The sequence below is a fragment of the Hemiscyllium ocellatum genome, chromosome 12, assembly GCF_020745735.1.
Source record: "Hemiscyllium ocellatum isolate sHemOce1 chromosome 12, sHemOce1.pat.X.cur, whole genome shotgun sequence".
Classification (NCBI taxonomy): Eukaryota; Metazoa; Chordata; class Chondrichthyes; order Orectolobiformes; family Hemiscylliidae; genus Hemiscyllium; species Hemiscyllium ocellatum.
Genome location: NC_083412.1, coordinates 34,353,093 through 34,372,437, shown reverse-complemented (window position 1 = coordinate 34,372,437; position 19,345 = coordinate 34,353,093). Strand labels below are relative to the sequence as shown.

General features: G+C 39.0%; 1 protein-coding gene across 3 annotated transcripts in view; it reads left to right on the top strand.

Annotated features, from left to right (window-relative positions):
• ltn1 (listerin E3 ubiquitin protein ligase 1) overlaps positions 1 to 19,345 on the top strand; it is a 151,855-nt gene that overhangs the window by 86,460 nt on the left and 46,050 nt on the right. For all 3 annotated transcript variants that reach the window (XM_060833496.1, XM_060833494.1, XM_060833495.1), the window contains exons 17-19: positions 8,123 to 8,279; positions 10,175 to 10,282; positions 13,119 to 13,261. In XM_060833496.1, the coding sequence (XP_060689479.1) occupies positions 8,123 to 8,279; positions 10,175 to 10,282; positions 13,119 to 13,261 (408 nt within the window). The remainder of the gene's footprint in view (positions 1 to 8,122; positions 8,280 to 10,174; positions 10,283 to 13,118; positions 13,262 to 19,345) is intronic.

Here is a 19,345-nt window from a genome sequence, read left to right as displayed (position 1 = left end):
CCTATTTTCCATTCAAACCATCTCCTACTGATGAGACCTCAAATAACAATTTTAAACAGCTGGCATGAAAAACAAGAATTGTCAAAATTCAGTCAAGAATACAGTGAGATCAAAATAACTTTGAATCAAAACAGCCTCATCATGTTTATCATCCTCCCCTTGGCCTTATGCACTCTTCTAGTTTGTCACAGCTGGAAACTAATTTTTCTGCTCTGATCAAATTTATATTATGTCAATTCTTGGCTGGAGTTTCATAAATATGATCACCCTCTGGTATATTGATCACGTGATTATTACTCATGCATAAACTGTGGCTTTAAATGCGAGCAGAGCATTCCATAATCATAACTAAACACAGCTTGATCTCATCTGATATGCATAGAGTTTCAATTGCAGAAGCAAGGATTTTTAAAAGTTTTTGTGCCTCCATATCTCAGTGATTATTGAGACTTCTTGCAGTACTCTGAACACAGCTAAGAACCACTAATTTGGTTGGTAGTCTTGGTACTAACTTGCAAACTCTTAAGATTTCACATATTTGCTGAATAAACCTTTGTTGAGGAAATCCAACTTTTTGTTTTGGCTCATTGAGAGTTTAGTTAAGATTTTTCTTTGAACAAAAACAGAATTTGTGGGGGAAACTCAGCAAGACTGGCAGCATGTGTGGACATGCTGGTGACCCTCCTTCAGAACTGATTGTAGCTAGGGTAAGGTTGGTATATCTCCTAAAGATGGAAACCCTGCAATGTTCTGGACTCAATTTTAAGTTCAGCAGTTTTAGGACTTGAGCACCTCGTAGGTCCTTATCCCAAACCTACACCAGCCTTGTCATGTCATGGGCTGCTACCAAAAATAATCCATTGTCAGCTATCAGTAGTCCCCGTTAGTACCTATTCATTCTCCCAGGTTGACTGCCCAACTGTGTTTCTCTCTCTTTGGGCTCCATTTCCACCTATGGTTTACTCCTTCCCACCCACCTCCACCCCTCCCCCTCCCCCGCAACCCCCTCTTTAGCACAAATACCAAACCTTTTCTAGCTAGTCTCAGCTATGAAGAAGAGTCACTGGGCCTGAAATGAAATATGCTGTTTGGTCTACCCAAAGCGTGTTGGTCTTCCAGTATAAAGAATTGATCTTGACTGGTGTTTGCAAACCGGCACGTTCCAAGGTCCAGGACTATGTGCTAAGGGATGCATTAAAGCTTGGAGTAGCTGTTGCTAAGGTGCTGTAGAGAAAAACCACTGTCTAAGATCTTTCTACTGAAGTTTAACAATGGTTTGTTTATTTATTGGCCCCCTGATTGCCTCCGTGTATGTTAATACTGTCCTGCGTGAGTAAGAAATGCCTTTAGTTTTTGCAGCTGCAAGGAATGTCAAATCCCAATGTTTGTTTTCTTGATATGCAAAGACTACAGAACTGCTTTAATATCTGTGAACATGAAGAAAGCTTTTCTTTATATATAAGATATATTTTTGCAATAAATTGTTCTCCACTACTGCCAGACCTGCTGATTTTCTTTTCCAGCAATTTTTGTTTTTGTTTTTGACTTCTAGCATCCAAGTTATAGTCATAGAGTTATACAGCATGGAAACAGACCCTTCAGTCCAACTGATCAGCGGCGACCAGATTTCCTAAATTATTCTGGTCCCATTTGCCAGCATTTGGCTCATATCCCTAAAGCCTTCCCATTCATGTACCCATACAGGTGCCTTTTAAATGTTGTAATTATCCCTGCCTCCATCAACTCCTTTGGCAGCTCGTTCCATACATGTACCACCCTCTGTGTGAAAAGGTTGCCCCTCAGGCCTCTTTTAAATGTTTCCCCTCACACCATAAATCTATCCCCTCTGGTTTTGGATTCCCTTACCAAGGGAAAAAAAAATTGGCTATTCACCCTATCCATGCCCTTATGATTTTATAAACCTCTATATCCTTTGATTTTTTTAAAAAATATTTTTGTCTGTTGCTTCTTATAAGATAGCTAAAGTTACCATTGCAATGATGGCTAATGGTAATCAAATAACTATTTTACAGGATAGTTGACACAGTAACATAACCACTTTATAGGATATGAAATCTATTTGCAAGCTCATCATCCAACTCTTGGTAATTGTAGCTGATGGTATATCAGCAAAAAGACTCACCAGTCCAAAGCTCTTAGATGTTGATTACAAAGTTAGATAGGCAAAGTCTTTTCCCTGGGGTCAGGGAGTCCAGAACTAGATGGTATAGGTTTAGGGTGAGAGGGGAAAAATATAAAACAGACCTAAAGGGCGACTTTTTCACACACTGGGTGGTTACGTGTATGGAATGAGCTGCCAGAGGAACTGGTGGAGGCTGGTACAGTTGCAACATTTCAAAGGCATTTGGATGGGTATATGAATAGGAAGGGTTTGGAGGGATATGGGCCAGGTGCTGACAGATGGGACTAGATTGGGATATCTGGTTAGCATGGATGGGTTGGACCAAAGGTTCTGTTTCCATGCTGTACATCTCTATGACTCTAGTTAAGTTAATTGACATTTTTTGAAAGACTTTTCTAATGTTTTAAGATTATCTTTAACATAATGCCCTGATTTACTATGAATAGTACTTTGTATAGCGAATTGTACATTGTAAACTAATCAGCCATGTTCTTTGTTTATTCAGTTATTTGCTTCATATTGTTGAGAACTATTAGTTATGTAAATATGCATGTATCCTGGGTGCCCCATTCACTCCTGCACAGTAGTCATGTTCCAAATAACAATGCAGCAATCTATTAGTCCATCAGCTCCATGGTAAACTGATAGAAATACATTTGATGACGTTTTAGCGTTTGAGTCTAAAGCAGGGCTTCTGAAAATGAGGGCAGCAGCCCAAATGGGGTCACAGAATTTGAGGTCGGAGTTCTGAGGCAGTAAAGGTGCTGTTGACCTCTGACAGAGTGAACAACGGCATGGCAGTTTCAAATCCTTCCACTTTTGTCAAACTGTGGCTGTAGTCTAAATGACACAACCTCAAGGCCTGGCTCCAGTAGCAATAAAAATTGTAGTCTTTACATTAGCGCGTTTTGAGAAGATTTGTAGCTCAGGTTGAGGTTTTGGATGTACGTTTGCTCACTGAGCTAATAGGTCTGGAAATGAACCTTTCATTACCTTACTAGGTAACATCTTCAGTGGACCTCATGTGAAGCAATGCTGAAACTTTCTGCTTTCTATTTATATGTTTGGGTTTCTTCAGGTTGGTGATGTTATTTCCTGTGGTGCAGTCACTTCCTGTTCCTTTTCTCAGGGGGTAGTAGGTGGGGTCTAACTTGATGTATTTGTTGATAGAGTTCTGGTTGTAATGCATGCTTCGAGGAATTATAATGAGTGTCTTTGTTTGGCTTGTCCTTGAATGGATATATTGTCCCGAAGTGGTGTCCTCCCTCATCCGTATGTGAAGATACTAGTAAGAGAGGGTCATGTCTTTTTGTGGCTAGTTGGTGTTCATGTATCCTGGTGGCTAGTTTTCTGCCTGTTTGTCCAATGTATTGTTTGTTACAGTCTTTGCAGAGTATTTTGTAAATGAGCTGAAAATGTGTTGCTGGAAAAGCAGCATCCAAGGAGCAGGAGAATCGACGTTTCGGGCGTGAGCCCTTCTTCAGGAATCGTCATTTTGTAAATGACCGTTAGTTTTGCTCATTGTCTGCACAGGGTCTTTCATGTTCATTAGCTGCTGTTTTAGTGTGTTGGTGGGTTTGTGGGTTACCATGATGCCAAGGGCAGTCATTTCTGAGATGTCTTTGATGTAGGGGAGAGTGGCTAGGGTTTCTGGACGTGTTTTGACTGCTTGTTTGGGTTTATCACTGAGAAATCGACGGACTGTGTTTATTGGGTACCCAATCTTTTTGAACACGGTACAGGTCATTTTCCTCTGCTCTGCGTAGTTCCTTTTTGCTGCAGTGTGTTGGCTCGTTGAAATAATGTTCTGATGCAGCTTCGTTTGTGGGTGTTGGCATGACTGCTTCTGTAGTTCAATATTTGATCTGTATGTGTTGTTTTTCTTTAGATGCTGACTTAAAGTTCCCATTGGCTGTTCGCTCTACTGTGACTTCTAGGAATGGCAGTTTGTTGTTGTTTTCCTCCTCTTTTTAGTGAGTTTTATGCCAGTTAGGGTACTTTTGATGGCCTTGAAGGTTTCCTCTAACTTGTTTCTTTTAGTGATGGCAAAGGTGTCATCCACGTAGCGGACCCAGAGTTTGGGTTGGATGGTTGGCAAAGCTGTTTGCTCAAGTCTCTGCATTACTGCCTCTGCTAAGAACCCTGATTGTGGAGATCCCATGGGTGTTCCATTGGTTTGTCTGTATGTTTTGTTGTTAAGGGTGAAGTAGGTGGTAAAGCATAGGTCCGCTAGCTTGATCATCTTCTCCTTGTTGATGAAGTTAGTGGAGTTTGGTGTCTGTGTCTTTGGGTCGTCTTATAGTGTAGCCAGTGTTTCCTTGGCCAGGTTAATGTTGATTGAGGTAAACAGGGCTGTTACATCAAAGGAGACCATTATTTCATCCTCTTCTATCTTAGTGTCTTTGGTCTTCAGGAATTCTTGGGTGGAGTGGATGGAGTGGCGTGAGCCTTCTACTAAATGTTTTAGTATTTGGTGTAACCAGTATGTAAGTTGGTGTTCCAGGTAGTGAAACTATGGGTCTGAGGGGGACTCCTGGTTTGTGAATTTTGGGTAATCCGTAGAAGTGTGGTGTGTTGGATTTGTCTGGTTTAGTTTTTTGGAAGTCGGTCTTATTTATTTGTCCAAATTTCTGAAGTTTTTTGAGTAGGACTGTGATTCAGTTCTCTAGTTGTGGGTTCAGGTCTATCGCCACTTGTTGGTAAGTGTTGGTATCTGTAAGTAGTGAGTTTGCTTTTTCAATGTAGCCTCTTCGATTTAGAATCGAGCGTCCTTTGTCTGCAGGTAGGATAACAATGTTTTTGTATTTTTAAAGTCTTTCCGGTGCTTTCCTTTTTTGTGTATTGAGTGTGTTTCCTTCCTTTTTTTCTGTTTAATGCTCGTGTGACTACTTGTCTGATGGATTGTTGGATTTCTTTTGTGAGTTAGTTGTCTTTTAAGTGTTGTTTCTAATGCTGCTAAGAAATCTTTCTTGTCCGCATCCTGGCAGTTGTAATTCCTGATGAAGGGCTCTGGCCCGAAATGTCGAATTTCCTGTTCCTTGGATGCTGCCTGACCTGCTGTGCTTTAACCAGCAACACATTTTCAGCTCTGATCTTCAGCATCTGCAGACCTCACTTTTTACTCCAGTTGTAATTTAATCTTACTAAGACGGCTTTTTCAGTGTCTGTTACTTTTTCAAATAATGTAAAGACTAATACTGTTTCCATGTTTCTAATTTCACCACCACCCCTCTCTCTGTCTCACCCCCCCTACACACACACACACACACACACACACACACACACACACACACACACACACACACCCCCACACACCCACCAGGTTTCAAGAGTTGAAATGGGATCCTGGTGGGCAACATCTCGGGACTCCCTGGTCTAAAGTGTGATTACATCTGTCTTAACTGGACAAGAATATATAATAATGATGCAAGGAATAAAAGTGTTAAGTTAACAGATTCAATGATCACTTAAAAAAAAGCAAAGTACTGCTGAAGGTCAAAAATAAGAAAAAAGTGCTGGAGGAATTCAGCGCACCTGCAGCATCTGTGGAGATAGAAAGAGAGTTTGAGTTGGGTATGACTTTTTCAGGTTACAAGCTCTCTTTCCTTCCAGAGATGCTGCCAGGTCTGCTGAGTTTCTCCAGCATTTTCTGCTTTTATTCCAAGGCTGCCTTCTCAGCTGTGACTTTTTTTAATGCTACATTACATCATTGCATTGCATAATCCCTCTGTTATAATACTTGGTTCATTGTTTTCCGTTCAATAAGGCTAATTTTGTTGCAATTAGTAAGAGAATCATTTAAGTTGAGTTGTCTTCATTTTAATCTAATGTGCATACATTAAATTTAATAACGATGTTTTTGTAGCTGAGGCTCAAAAATAAATAATTTCTAAGGTTGTTATAGCAGAATCCTAATGTCTCTTGTGTGTAATGCCTCAGATGTTGAATCTGTTGTGTTGATTTCTCCGTGGTCAGCATAATTGATTTTAAGGATTAATAGTGCAATTTTGTAGGCTTCAACCAGTGACCTTCCCTGTGCAATTGTGTCCAACATCTGTTACACACTATTCAAGTTACTTTGTTTTAACTGGCTCTGTTTTCAAAGTACTGATACAAATCTCTTCATGAAACCTTCATAATCTTGTGTCCTTGTTGAAGATGCAGTCATCAGTCCTTCCTTTCATCATTCTCGATATTGATGACCAATTTAGATGGGGTGGGGAGAAATTTGTTGATATTAGTTTCTATTCACGATATTAAATATTATATGGTGTAAATGTACACTTGGAGAATTATTGGATGTACTCTTGTTAGGCACAAAGTTAAAAGCGCAAAACACCAGATTTCAGTCCAACAGGTTTATTTGGAAGCACTAGCTTTTGGAGCGCTGCCCCTTCATCAGATGGTTGTGGAGTATAAGATCACAAGACACAAAATTTATAGCAAAAGTTTACAGTGTGATATAACTGAAATAATATATTGAAAAAGAGCTGGATTGTTTAAGTGTCTCATTTTTTAGAATGGGCATGTTGGTTTCAGTTCTTTCATATGTAAATTGCAAAACTTTTTTAAAGTTACATTCTCAAGTGAACTTTAACAGAAGGTGCCCTCTGTGAGGCTGTCTATGCCACAATGTTCAGACTGATTCTGATCTAAAAGAGGGATTTACAGAGTCTTACTTGGATTCATGCAGTTTTTAAGCAAAATAAAATATAATTCTGCAAGTACAGATTCACCCAACAAACTTGTGTGTGTGTGTGGGCCTCTGTTGCTAGGCCTCTGCTTGGCCTTGCCAATGTACCTGAGGCATGGTATGAATGGACAACAATGAACGGAGAGCAGTGTTCCCTCCCAGTCAGAGAAAACTTCAGCGGTTTGGGACATTCAACCTTGGATTTTCAGGTGTCCATCCTCCAAGGCGGACTTCCGACAGGCAACAACACAAAGTGGCCAAGCAGAGGCTGAACACCAAATTCAGTACCCATGGGAATGTCCTCAACTAGGATCTTGGATTCATGTCACACTATAGGTGATCCCGCTGCACTATACACACACAGACAGACGCGCACACACTCTGTTACAGACCTATATTCTCACACAGACCCGCTCATATGCTCTCACACACACACACACACACACACACACACTGCCACGCTCTCATAGACTTATACCCCTTTGCACTCTCACACGTACACACACACGCACACATACACATATAAATTTATAGGTTGAATTTGTATTTGCAGAGTTACATTTTATTTTGCTCAAAAACTGTTTGAATCCATGTAAGATTCTGTGAATCCCTCTTTTAGATTAGAATCAGTCTAACCAGGGGGGCACAGACAGCCTCACACAGCGCACTTCACACCTTTAGTGCATTACCTGGGCTGATATGGCACCTATTGTTACAAGTTCACTTAAGAATACAACTTTTGAAAAGTTCTGAAATTTACATATAAAAGAACTGAAACCAACATGCCCATTCTAAAAGATGAGAGGCTTAACAAACAATCCAGGTCTTTTTCAATGTATAATTTCAGTTACATCACACTGTCAACCTTTGCTATAAATTCTGCATCATACGATCTTATAATTCACAACCACTTGATGAAGGAGCAGTGCTCTGAAAGCTAATCCTTCCAAATAAACCTGTTCGACTATAACCTGGTGTTGTGTGATTTTTAATTTTGTACAACCCAGTCCAACACTGGCACCTCCAAATCATGTTAGGTAGTTATGGTATAAATCTCCTTTTGAGATTTTAATATATATTTTAAGTCAGAGGGTACAAAACTGATTGCTTAACTTGTGTATTTAGATTGGCAAACCAATATGATTTGGTTTGCTGTTTTAAAAATGTTTAAGCATTCTTCTAATGTGGCACAATTTTGCAATAAAGTTTTTTTAAAAATTGAGTGTTTTATTTAGTCTATAGGAATATTATGGATACTTGTGCATTTTGTTTTTTGTTTTTACTAGTTGCTGCAGAAATGCTGTATTCTTTGCAGTGGTGTGAAGAAATGAAAGACTTCTGTCCTGCTATTGAAAAGTATCGTGAAGTACTACTTCAATTTGAAATTACACATGAGAGACTGATGAAAGCATGCAGCACATTGTCTGAAACTCTCTTTAGCAGGTAATCACACCAATTCTGTGACTGAGCATATATTGTAGTAAACCAGTGATTTTTAAAAAAATTATCTTGTAATGTGGAATATAATATTGATGTCACAATTTTATACACTAAAGGGTGTATTTATTCACTGCTAGAAAATGCTCTTTGCTATCCAAAGTAAAATGCCTAAGCCATTCTGAGAAAAATCCACAGGACCTTTGTAGGAAATGCAGTTACTTTCTGTCAGCCTTGCTAGCTGGCCATTATCATATTTTGATTTTATTAACCACAAAATTTAATATTGCTGTTGCACAACAGTAAAGGATTATTTCAACACTTGCAGTTTTAGGTTTTAATTTGCAAACATTCTGTTTCATTCTTTTATGTTCTGGTAATTTGCTTTGAACCCTAAGGGGAGCTAATTCTAATAAAGAGGAATAAATAAGTGGGATTGTGGGGATGAAGAAGTGAAACATTGGACAGAAAGTAATCGCTGTGGTAAAGTACGAGTCAGCAGAGAGTGAAATTGTGTGTTTGACAAAAGGTGCAATGGCCTAGATTCTTCTGAAAACTCCCAGAAGGACAGGGTTAGAATTCTTACTTCAAGGGCATAATAAAAGGTGCATGTATTGCAGGGGATTGATTAGAAGGTATGTCTATGTTATGTTTGGGAATTTCAAGGATGTAAAATATTTTGGACTTTTGTGTGATAAAGAATGTTTACAGAGTTTGCTGAGGTAAGGAAAACATGAGTTTATTGAAGAAATGGGACTGGGATATCATAGCAATTCAAGGTTTGTGCGAAGATTTGTAGCTCGGGTGCTCGTTGTTGTGGTTCTGTTCGCCGAGCTGGAAGTTTTTGCTGCAAACGTTTCGTCCCCTGACTAGGAGACATCATCAGTGCTCTGGAGCCTCCTGCGAAGCGCTTCTTTGATGTTTCTTCCGGTATTTATAGTGGTCTGTCCTTGCCGCTTCCGGGTGTCAGTTTCAGCTGTCCGCTGTAGTGGTTGGTATATTGGGTCCAGGTCAACAAACACATCAGATACTGCTGAACTAAATCTAGTACAGTACTAAATTACATATCCAAAATTTCAATGTCTGATGGATCTGCAAAGATTCTGCTTAGTGCAAAACATCTTTTTTTTCCTGTCCTCATTTTCAAATTTTCCTTTCATAATAGATTAATCAGAATAGTGAACTGCATTGTAAACTTAAAATGTATTCAGAATAAACTTCAGAGATAGTGTCGACTATACTTTGGTTACTGAACAGGATACAGGTAAAATATAGAATTATAGGACTTCCTACTTTTACATAAACAACATATTAAGAATCCTAGTCTGCTACTACATTGTTAGTCTCACACTCCATTCATTTCCCATATCCCTGCAATTATTTTCTCCATCAAGGATTTATCTTGTTTCTTTTTGAAAGTTACTATTGAATGTGTTTATTACAAATTTTTTAAAAAGTTTGAATGTGTTAAAATTGATGAGATTTTCAAAAATTGAGCTTCAATACAAAGGAGACAGTATAACATTCAGTCCCAGTAGAATTATAAAACAAGCATTGATTTTACAAACCAACGTAATTGCATTTAAGATGATACTGAGTGCAATCTGTTGAATCAGCGTAAAATTCTAGTGAACCTAATTTACAGATAACTGACTTACTTATGACACGGGCACACTTTATCCCTCAAATATATTTGATCAACAGAAATTAAAGCTGTACGTTATAGGAAGGTAATTCTCATAAGAATTTGAAAAATGTTAAAAGAACAGAGGAAGAGATGCCCTTGAGCCTCTTACACCATTTAGTTAACTTTTCTGCCTTTTCTCCAAATCCCTTGATATCCCGACCTAACAAAAATCTGTAAGGAATTGAATTAATTTTTAAAAAATTCTTTCAAATAGATCATTACAGAGTGGATTGCTCTGGGCTTTAACTGCATCTCAGTTTATCACCCAAACCAAGGTTATTGGTGGTTTCGAACTAAAACAGTTGTACATTACAGTGGACAGGTAAGGACTTGATTATGTCAAGAAGCTTAAATTCAGTAATTATTTGAAGTCACCTATTATGTGTTCCTCTTTTCATTGTTAATGTTAGAAGTATCACCCTGTAATGCGTGCACTGGAGCTGTTTTGTACTATATTATGTTATTAGTCTAGAAGAAATTTTATCAAGTTAAAGCTATATATTTCATCCCATCAGTTTTCCAATGGCTGCTTGTGGTGAATTGGAGGGTGTACTATTTCATAAGAACTTTAGCAATATGCTGTATAATCTCAGATATTGACTTTTAAAGAACCTGTCCCCTTCAGGCTATTGAATGTAATCATAACATCTTTGGTCAATTAAGAAATGATTGCACTTGTCACTTTGTTACTCTTGAATTCGGTATTTTCTATTTCTGGGTAAGTTATTGTAGATTAAAAAATAATATTTAAAAGTGCTTTCATTTTTTAATAAAGACACATTCAAAGCTTTATTTATTATATGTTTTCCCTTATCTTTAATAAAAGTATTGCTCATACAGCATTTATTATAATTGTACTACCTTGTTCTCGTAATCTGTTTTCTTTCGAGACAATTTCCAATATGCTATTATTGTCTTGCCAGATGTATTACTATTGATTTTAATTATTCCTCCTTGAGTTCTACGTACTTGGGCCACAATTTTCTGGGTGCCATAATAAAGAAGAAACAGTTTTGCGTGAAGGGCTACTATTATTCCACTTGCTGCCTGAATTGCTGTTGGCTATCCTTTTGCCCATCCACCACATGCAAATTGGATGGGCTGTTGAGGATTCATGTGTATAGATGTTTGAAGGTGGCAAGTCATATGGACAGATGGTTTAGCACAGCATTTAAAATTTTGTTGCGTAAATAGAGGCATCGAGTATAAAAAGGGACATCATGCTGAACCTTTGTAAAGGATTGGTTAAGCCACAAGTAGAATATTGCATTCAGTCTGATCACCATGCTTCAAGAATGATGTGTGGATCCTTGAGTGGGTATGGAATGGAAGGAAGCAGGGTAAATCCAGGGATGAGGGTATTAAACTGCAAGATTACATGCAAAGATATAGATTAGGAGCAGGAATAGGTCATTCAATCCCATTTGCCTGCTCCACCATTTGATAAGATCATGGTTGATGTGATTGTGTGGCCTCAGCTTCACTTTCTGCTACCTAGTATACCCTTTGACTCCCCTGTTAGTTCAGAATCTATCTACCTCTGCCTTAAAAATATTCAATGACTGCCTCCACCACTCCTTGAAGATGAAAGTTTCATAGAAACATAGCCTTCTGTTAAAAAAGGTCTTCCCTCATTCCTGTTTTAAATGGAGTACCCCTTAGTGTCCCCTAGTTCTAGTCTCGCATAAGGAGAAATATCCATTCACCATCGCTGTTAAGTCCTTCAAGATCTTGTGTACTTCAAGAAGATCATCTCTTATCCCTTTAAAGTTAATAAGACAATCCCTTCCTTCCAGGAATCAGTTGAATGAACTGCTTTAAATTCATTTATATTCTTCCTTAAATAAGGAGACCTAAATGGTACACATTATTCTAAATGTGGTCTCACGAATGCCTTGTACAGCTGTAGTGTAACATCCCTACTTTTACATACCGTTCACTTGCAACAAACAACAATATTCCATTTGCCTTCTGAATCACTTGCTTTACCTATTTGCTAACTTTTGTGATTCCTGTACCAGGACGCTGAGATCTTTCTGTCCCTCAGAGTTCTGTAATCCCTCTCCACTTCAATAGTATGTCACTTTTCAATTCTTCAAGTTATTTAGAAGAAGCTGGTGGTATTCTCACTGAGGTAGAGGAGATTGAGGAAAGGTTGGATATAAGGTTATGACAGGATTAAATAAAGTAGAGAAAGAAAAGCTGTTTCCTTTAGCTGATGGCATAGGTGCGAGGGGTCATGGATTGAAGGTTTTGTGAAAATATTCAAAGGTGCTGGGTGAATTTTTTTTTTACTCAGCCAGTAATGATCTGGAACTTGTAGCTTACAAGGATGACAGAAGTGGAGATGTTCAAGTTATTTGATAAAGAAAATTGGGTGAGCATTTGAGGGGAGTGAACATGCGAGGTGATGGGGATATTCTTTGGGATTGGTACAAACTGGATTGCTCCACGGAGAGTGGATTAGACTTGATGGGCAGGGGGGTCTCCTTGTGTGCTAAAATGACAATGTAACTCTTCAGGCCCAGACAGTGTGTTTTCTGCTTATGGTCCTCGTGGGGCAATGGTAATGTCCCTACCCATGGACTGTGAGGCCTGGGTTCAAAGTCCACCTTCTCCAGAGGTATGTAGCAACATCTCTGAAAAGGTTGATTAAGAAAATAGGTCCTACAAGTATTGCCACTTCCTGGAGCTACCGGGGGAAGTTGATAGCTACCAACCCTGGGAAGCTGTTAATAAGAAGTCTGTGTTCCCAAGTTCCTTCTATTGCCCTTTTCTGCCTCCATTTTTCACCCAGTTTAGAGAAATTAATTGTTCCACATTTGGTTGCATCTGCACCTTTCAAGGACTGGCTGTTAAGGTTTGGCTCGGATAATGTGGCTGGAAAGTTTAGGAACTCTTTCCTGGTCAGGAACCCACTATTTAAAAAGGATGAATTCTATCCTAGGAAACTGGGTCAGAGTTATAATGGTGATGGAGGTACAGGCACAGAGTGAAATGTGACCTTATCTGGGATATGAATCCTAGTCTTAATCTCTCATCTGGATTTTGCACTTTTACTTACTTGCTTGAGAAACCTATATGTCCCTTTTCTGTGGATATTTTCTTACAACTGTATGCTATAGTCCCTGGTCACTAATTTGCATTTCTGTTTCCAGATTTTTCCCTTTGACTGAGGCATGTCTGCACACAATTCAGTGCATTGCTCCATCTCTTCTCCAGGAAGATAAAAATCTTCTTGTGACACAGTGTGCTGCAAAACTTTCTACAAGCAAGGGCACAGATATTACCAATCTTAACGGTCAGTGTTTTGCTTTTAATTTTAATATCATAAAATATTTATTGTCTTTTTAAAAAAAAGCCTTACTCTTACTCACTTCACATGTTCCTCTGAATTTGTGATTTCAAGCTGCATTCCAAACTATTGAGTACATAATTTTGGTTGACACTTCAGTATAGTCCTGAGAGAGTGCAGTAGTCATTTTTCTGATGACACATTAAACCAAGTGGGCAATGTAAAAGATCCATTGGCATTATTCACAGAAAATTAAAGGACTGGTATTCTGACAAATGTTATCCCTCAATCTACATTGCTGAAAAGTAATTTGTGAACATTTGTTTAATTACATTTATAAGATGCTGGGTTGTATTTTTTTTAGACTAAATGTGTGCCTATTAGTAAGAGGCATTGTTGCAGAGAGTTGTCAGGTTTTCTTCTGCAATTATATTCTCAGCTTAGTAGAGATGATTTTCTTGAGGGAGGTAGTGTACTGGATGGCTGCAGCAACCATTCAAGGAAACTGGGAGTGATGCTGAATTTAAGCATTGCAGCAGCCTCCTAGGTAGTAGGCCTACACCTGTAGAGGTTGTTGTGTCTGACATCTACAAGCTGGAAATTGAGCAAGTGAAACTTCTTCCTGTCCCAGAATGTGGCTAGATGATGTCACAAATGTCACTGAGAGCCACATATGTGTGTTTAATGGTCCCTTATATCTAAGGAACCCAGTAATTGCTGCAAGTCTAACAGTTTGGGCACTGACTGGCACTTTGGATATGTGGTGAACGGAACAAACTGAATTACTTTCCTGTAGAGCCATTGGTGAACTTGTGGCTCACCAATTGGGAGCTCATGTCCCCATTTGAGATTTGAAAGAAACCACTGTGATCTTCAGAACCATGGGCCTAGTACTACTTCATAAGTCACGCATCTGCAGATCTTCATATTGGAGTTAGCAGATGTCAGTGATGGTATCCCTAGTTATACCAAAACATCTCTGATGCTTCCATTTACTCGTCTGCAGATAACTGCAATGTCTTCAGAAACCCCTGTTTCATAACTTCATAACCCTCCTGAAGACTCTGGTTCCTTTCTTCAGATGCTAGTTGCTTTTTCATAGCTGTAGCTCTCTGAGTCTCTTATTTTGGTCCATTAAAATGACCCAGACCTTCCAGTGGCCTTCCACTTTAACACACCGTCATGTTCCCATGATAACATTTCTGAGGCAAGCCCGCTACTGTATTCCAGCAAGCCTCAGCGCAAACTCGAAGAGCAGCATCTCATATTCCCTGGGGGGGGATACTGCAGCCTCTGCGACACAACGTTGAGTTCAATGATTTTAGAGCTTGATTCCATTCTTCTATTTTTTTTAAACCCACCCCAAAAGCCCCCTCGACACAGTGAAGCGCATCCTCCATATCTGTCATAGGTTTTCCTCTTAATCTTGCTCATAGCAAAATGAGTATTATAGTCTTGATCATTGCAGTGCTATCCATGGATGCAGCAAATTAAACTCTCATCCATAGCCCAAAACCATCCTTTTAAAATCCAGAGAATTCTGGTGCCGGAATTGAACCAGCACTGTTGCTGTCACTCTGAATCACAAACCAACCATTCAGCCAACTGAACTAACTGACATTCAAATAAGAAAACTAGAGCTTTTGACAACTTTTAAAAAAACAAATACTTCAGAAAGATTAGTGGTGTGTAGACAGTACAGAGATGAAGTGAAAAAGGAAATCAGGACAGCCAAGAGAGGATATGAAAAATAAATTGGCCTGTAAAATTAAACAAAATCCAAAGATGTTTTATCAGTACATTAATAGTAAGAAGATGACTAAGAAAACTGTTGAACTAATCATAGATGTACATGGTAAAATGTGCAGATGCAGAAGATGTTGTCAGGGTGCTATGTGAGTATTTTGTCTCTGTATTCACTAAAGAGAGGGATAAAGCAGACCTTCTAGTTAAAAGGAATGTGAAGTATTACATAAAATAAGCCGAATGAAAACGGAAGTACTGGAGGTACTGACCTCCTTAAAGGTGGACAAATCACCAAGTCCGGAAGCCAGTTAGAAAGTAGCTGATACTCTGGCAATCACACATTCCAGTCTTCAGTGGATACAAGCAAGGTATCAGAGGATTTTACGTCTGTAAAAGTGCCAGTTCCAAAAAGCGTGAGAGGAATAGGCCAAATAATTATCAGCAGGTCAGTCCAACTTCAGTGATGGACAAATTACTGCAATCAATATTACTGTTACTTGGAGAGGCATGGATTTTAGAGTGATTGGTTAAGGAAAGGTTGTGTCTTACTACTTCGGTTGAATTTTTTGAAGAAGTAACCAGTCAGATTGATGTGCATAGTGCATGGATTTTGGTTGCTTTGATTTTAGTCATGCATTTCCAATTTCCCGTGTGGCAGACTGCTAAGAAAAATTAAACCGCATGGAATGCAGGAGAATGTGGAGAATTGGATCCAAAATGGTCTCAGTGATAGGAAACAAAGGATAGTAGTTGACAGATGATTTGCAATGAAAACCATTTCCAGTAGTCCGCAAGTGTTCAATTTTTGATCCCTTGTTATTTGTGGTAATTATTAATTATTTAATTTAAATTGGGGAGGCATGATTGGAAAATTTGCATGTCATGCAAAAATTGGCTACGTAGTTGATAGTGAAGAGGATGGCTGTCCACTACCTGATGATATCAGTGGTTTGGGTGAGTGACTTGAAAAGTTACATCTGAATCTGGAGAAGTGCAACGCTTTGTATTTGGAGAGGCCCAAAAAGCAAGGGAATACAAATAAATGGGAGACTATTGAGAAGGATAGAGGATTTAAGTGACTTTGTAGTGTATGTTGACAGATCCCCAAAGGTTGCAGTATGGGTAACTAAGGTGACAAAGAAGGTATGTGGGGTGCTTTCTTTAATTAGGTGAGCGACTGACTACAGAAGCAGGGAATTAGTGCCAGATCTGTGTAAAGCCACGGCTGGAGTCCAGTATACGGTTCTGGTCACCACATTTCAGAAGAATATAATTGTTTTACAGAAAGTGAAGAGGATTTACAATAATTTTGCCAGTGCTTGAACTATAGCTGTGAGGAAAGTTTAGATATGCTAGAGTTATTTTCCTTTGAACAAGTTATGTTAACAGGTGACCTTAATCAAGATGTACAGAATAATAAGGGACTGAATAAAACAGACAGGAAGGACTTGTTTCACCTTCTTAAAGATCAATTCCATGGGACAAAGATTTAAGGTGATTGGTACAAGGATTAGAGGGGACATGATGATTGTTTTCCAATTCATGGTGGATCAACAGATGAGTTATAAGAGCATCAGGGTCTAGAAACATTGTACTGTTATTCAAAAGGGTGAGAAGGATAAGCTAAATAATTATTGGCTGGTCAATCTGTCTTAAGTGGTGACTGAGATGGTCATCTGATTGGCCTCTATCAGTGGTGTAGCTTTTCTATGGTGTATGTTGCTAATGGAATAGATGTCCCTGCAAGTCACCATCTGGGAGAAAAAAAGTCATCTTTTAAAGTGTTTTACAAAGGAAAATTGCAAGGGAATTAAATAAAATCACAGGACAAAAGAGGCTGTGAAGCCACTTATAATCTGCATAACCTTGCCCTCAATTTTTGTCATGTCAGCATAGCACATAAGCTTCTATTCCTTTCTCTGTCATGCACTTATCTAGCTTCTAACCTGAGATTCACCTCAAATATTGCTTGTCCAATGTTTTTCATATTGTCGGCACACTCTGGGTAAGAATGATCCCATGAATTCTTTATTGGATTTCTTAGCGATTACCTTCTATTCAAAGTTTTACACCCCATCCAACCCTGATAAATTGCTGTTTTGCATAAATTCTGCAGGTCATTTCGATAACCTGTTATTTTATCAAATACCTTTTGGTCATCCTTGTTTACTACATCCACTTCATTACTTTTGCAGGTATTTTCTGTTATTTCTTCAAATAATTCAGTAAGGTTAATCAAGTTGAAGTTTTCCTGCTGAAGTCCTTGTTGATTATATTTTTAATGCATTTTCAGTTTCTAGCAGTTTTTACATTCAATTTTTGAAAAGTTCCAATATTATTTTTGCCGTCAGCATTAACTGGTCTGTAATTCCTTGAATTTATTCTATTTCCTTTTCTAAACATTAGCTTACTGGCAGTCTACTGGCACAATTTCCTTTTCTGTTGAATTTTAGAATACACAATCTATATATATATATATATATATAGACACACCAAAAAGTGCTTCAGCTGTCTTCTCAAGCTTCTTTCAGAATGCAGAAATGCGTTCAATCTGGACCAGGATGAGCTTATTTGTCTCACTGGTCCATATTATTGCCGTTTGCTTGCCATAACCCATGTGTTTAGCATGTGCATTCCCAACATTTATTACCCATTCCTAATTACCCTAGAGAAGTTGATTGTGAGCTGCTTTCATGCACTGCTGCAGTATATTTGTTGTAGATGCACCCACAATGCTGTTAGGTGGGAGTCCCAGGATTTTGACCCAGGGACAGTGCAGGAATGGCAATATATTTCCATGCTGTTCCATGTATCTGCTGCACATGTCTTTGTAGGTGATAGAGGTTGTGATTTTAAAAGATGCTGTCCAAGGAGCCTTGGTGAATATCTGCAATATATTTGTAGGTAGTATTCCATCACACCTGACTTGTGCCTGTAAATGATGGACCAACATTTGGGAGTCAGGAGCTGTGTTGATCCTGTCAGATTCCGAGCCTCTGATCTGTTCTTGTAGCCACTGTATTTATACGGGTAATCCAGTGCTGTTTCTGATCAATGATAAACCACGTCCTCATTGCTCCCCAACCATGTCAGAAGCTGAATCTGGGGAATTCAGCGAAGGTAAATGCCATTGGATACCAATGGGCAATGACTAGATTCTCTCTTGATAGAGACGATCATTGCTTGTTACCTGTCTGACATGGATGTTACTTGTTACTTGTCAGCCCAAGCCTGGATATTGTCCAAGTCTTGTTGAATTTGGACATGGGTTGTTTCAGTCTGAGAAGTTTCAAATAGTGCTGAACATTGTACCATCATCAGCAACAGTCTCACCCTGACATTATGTGAAAGGAAGACAGTTGATGAAGCAGCTGAAAACAGTTGAGCCTAGGACACTCCCCTGAGGTATTCCTGCAGAGATGTCTTGGAGCTGAAATGACTGGCTTCTAATTATCTTCCTTTGTGTCAGATATAGCTCCAATTAGTGGAGAATTTACCTCTTGATTTCCATTGATTCCAGTATTGCAGTGGCTCTTTGATTTCACACTCTGTCAAATACTGCCTTGGTGTCAAGGGAAATCACTCTTGCCTCATCTCTGGAGTTCACCTCCTCTTTCCATATTTGAACTGAGGCAGTGGGATCTGGAAATAATGACCCTGGGCATTACCCAAACAATATATGGCTAAGTTGGATTTGTGTTGCTTTTTGTGTACAGGTCATACCTAGGCAACTTTTCATATTACTACTGATTTGATGCCAGTGTGCTACTTATACTGGAACAGCTTGACTAAGGGCACTTATAATTCTGAAACACAAGTCTTCAATACTATTGCCGGAATATTGTTAGGGCCGAGAGTCTTTGCTATCTACATTGTCTTCAGCTGTTGCTTGATATCAAAGTGGAATGAATTGACTTGGCTGAAAAATGGCACTTGTGATCCTGGTGACATCTGGTGACAGTTGCAAATGTGACACTGTTATTTTTTGCACTCATGTACTCTGACTTTCCCATCATTGAGGATGAGAATATTTGTAAAGTACCCTCTCCAGCTAGTTGTCTAATTGTCCATCATTACTCACGACTGGATGCAGCAGGATTGCAGAATTCAGAGTTGATGTTGAGAACTCCAGGACAATTCCTTCCCACTTTATATCAGTGTGCCACCATCTTTGCTGGATCTGACCTGCATTGGAGCAGAATGTACCCAGGAATGACCATAGTGTTGTCTGGGACATTGGCTGTAAGATAAAGTTCATGAGTATGACGATATTGCAACTAATGGTACTTTACTCGTGTGTGAGACAGTTCTCCTAAGTTAGGCATTAGGCCCAGATGTCAGTCA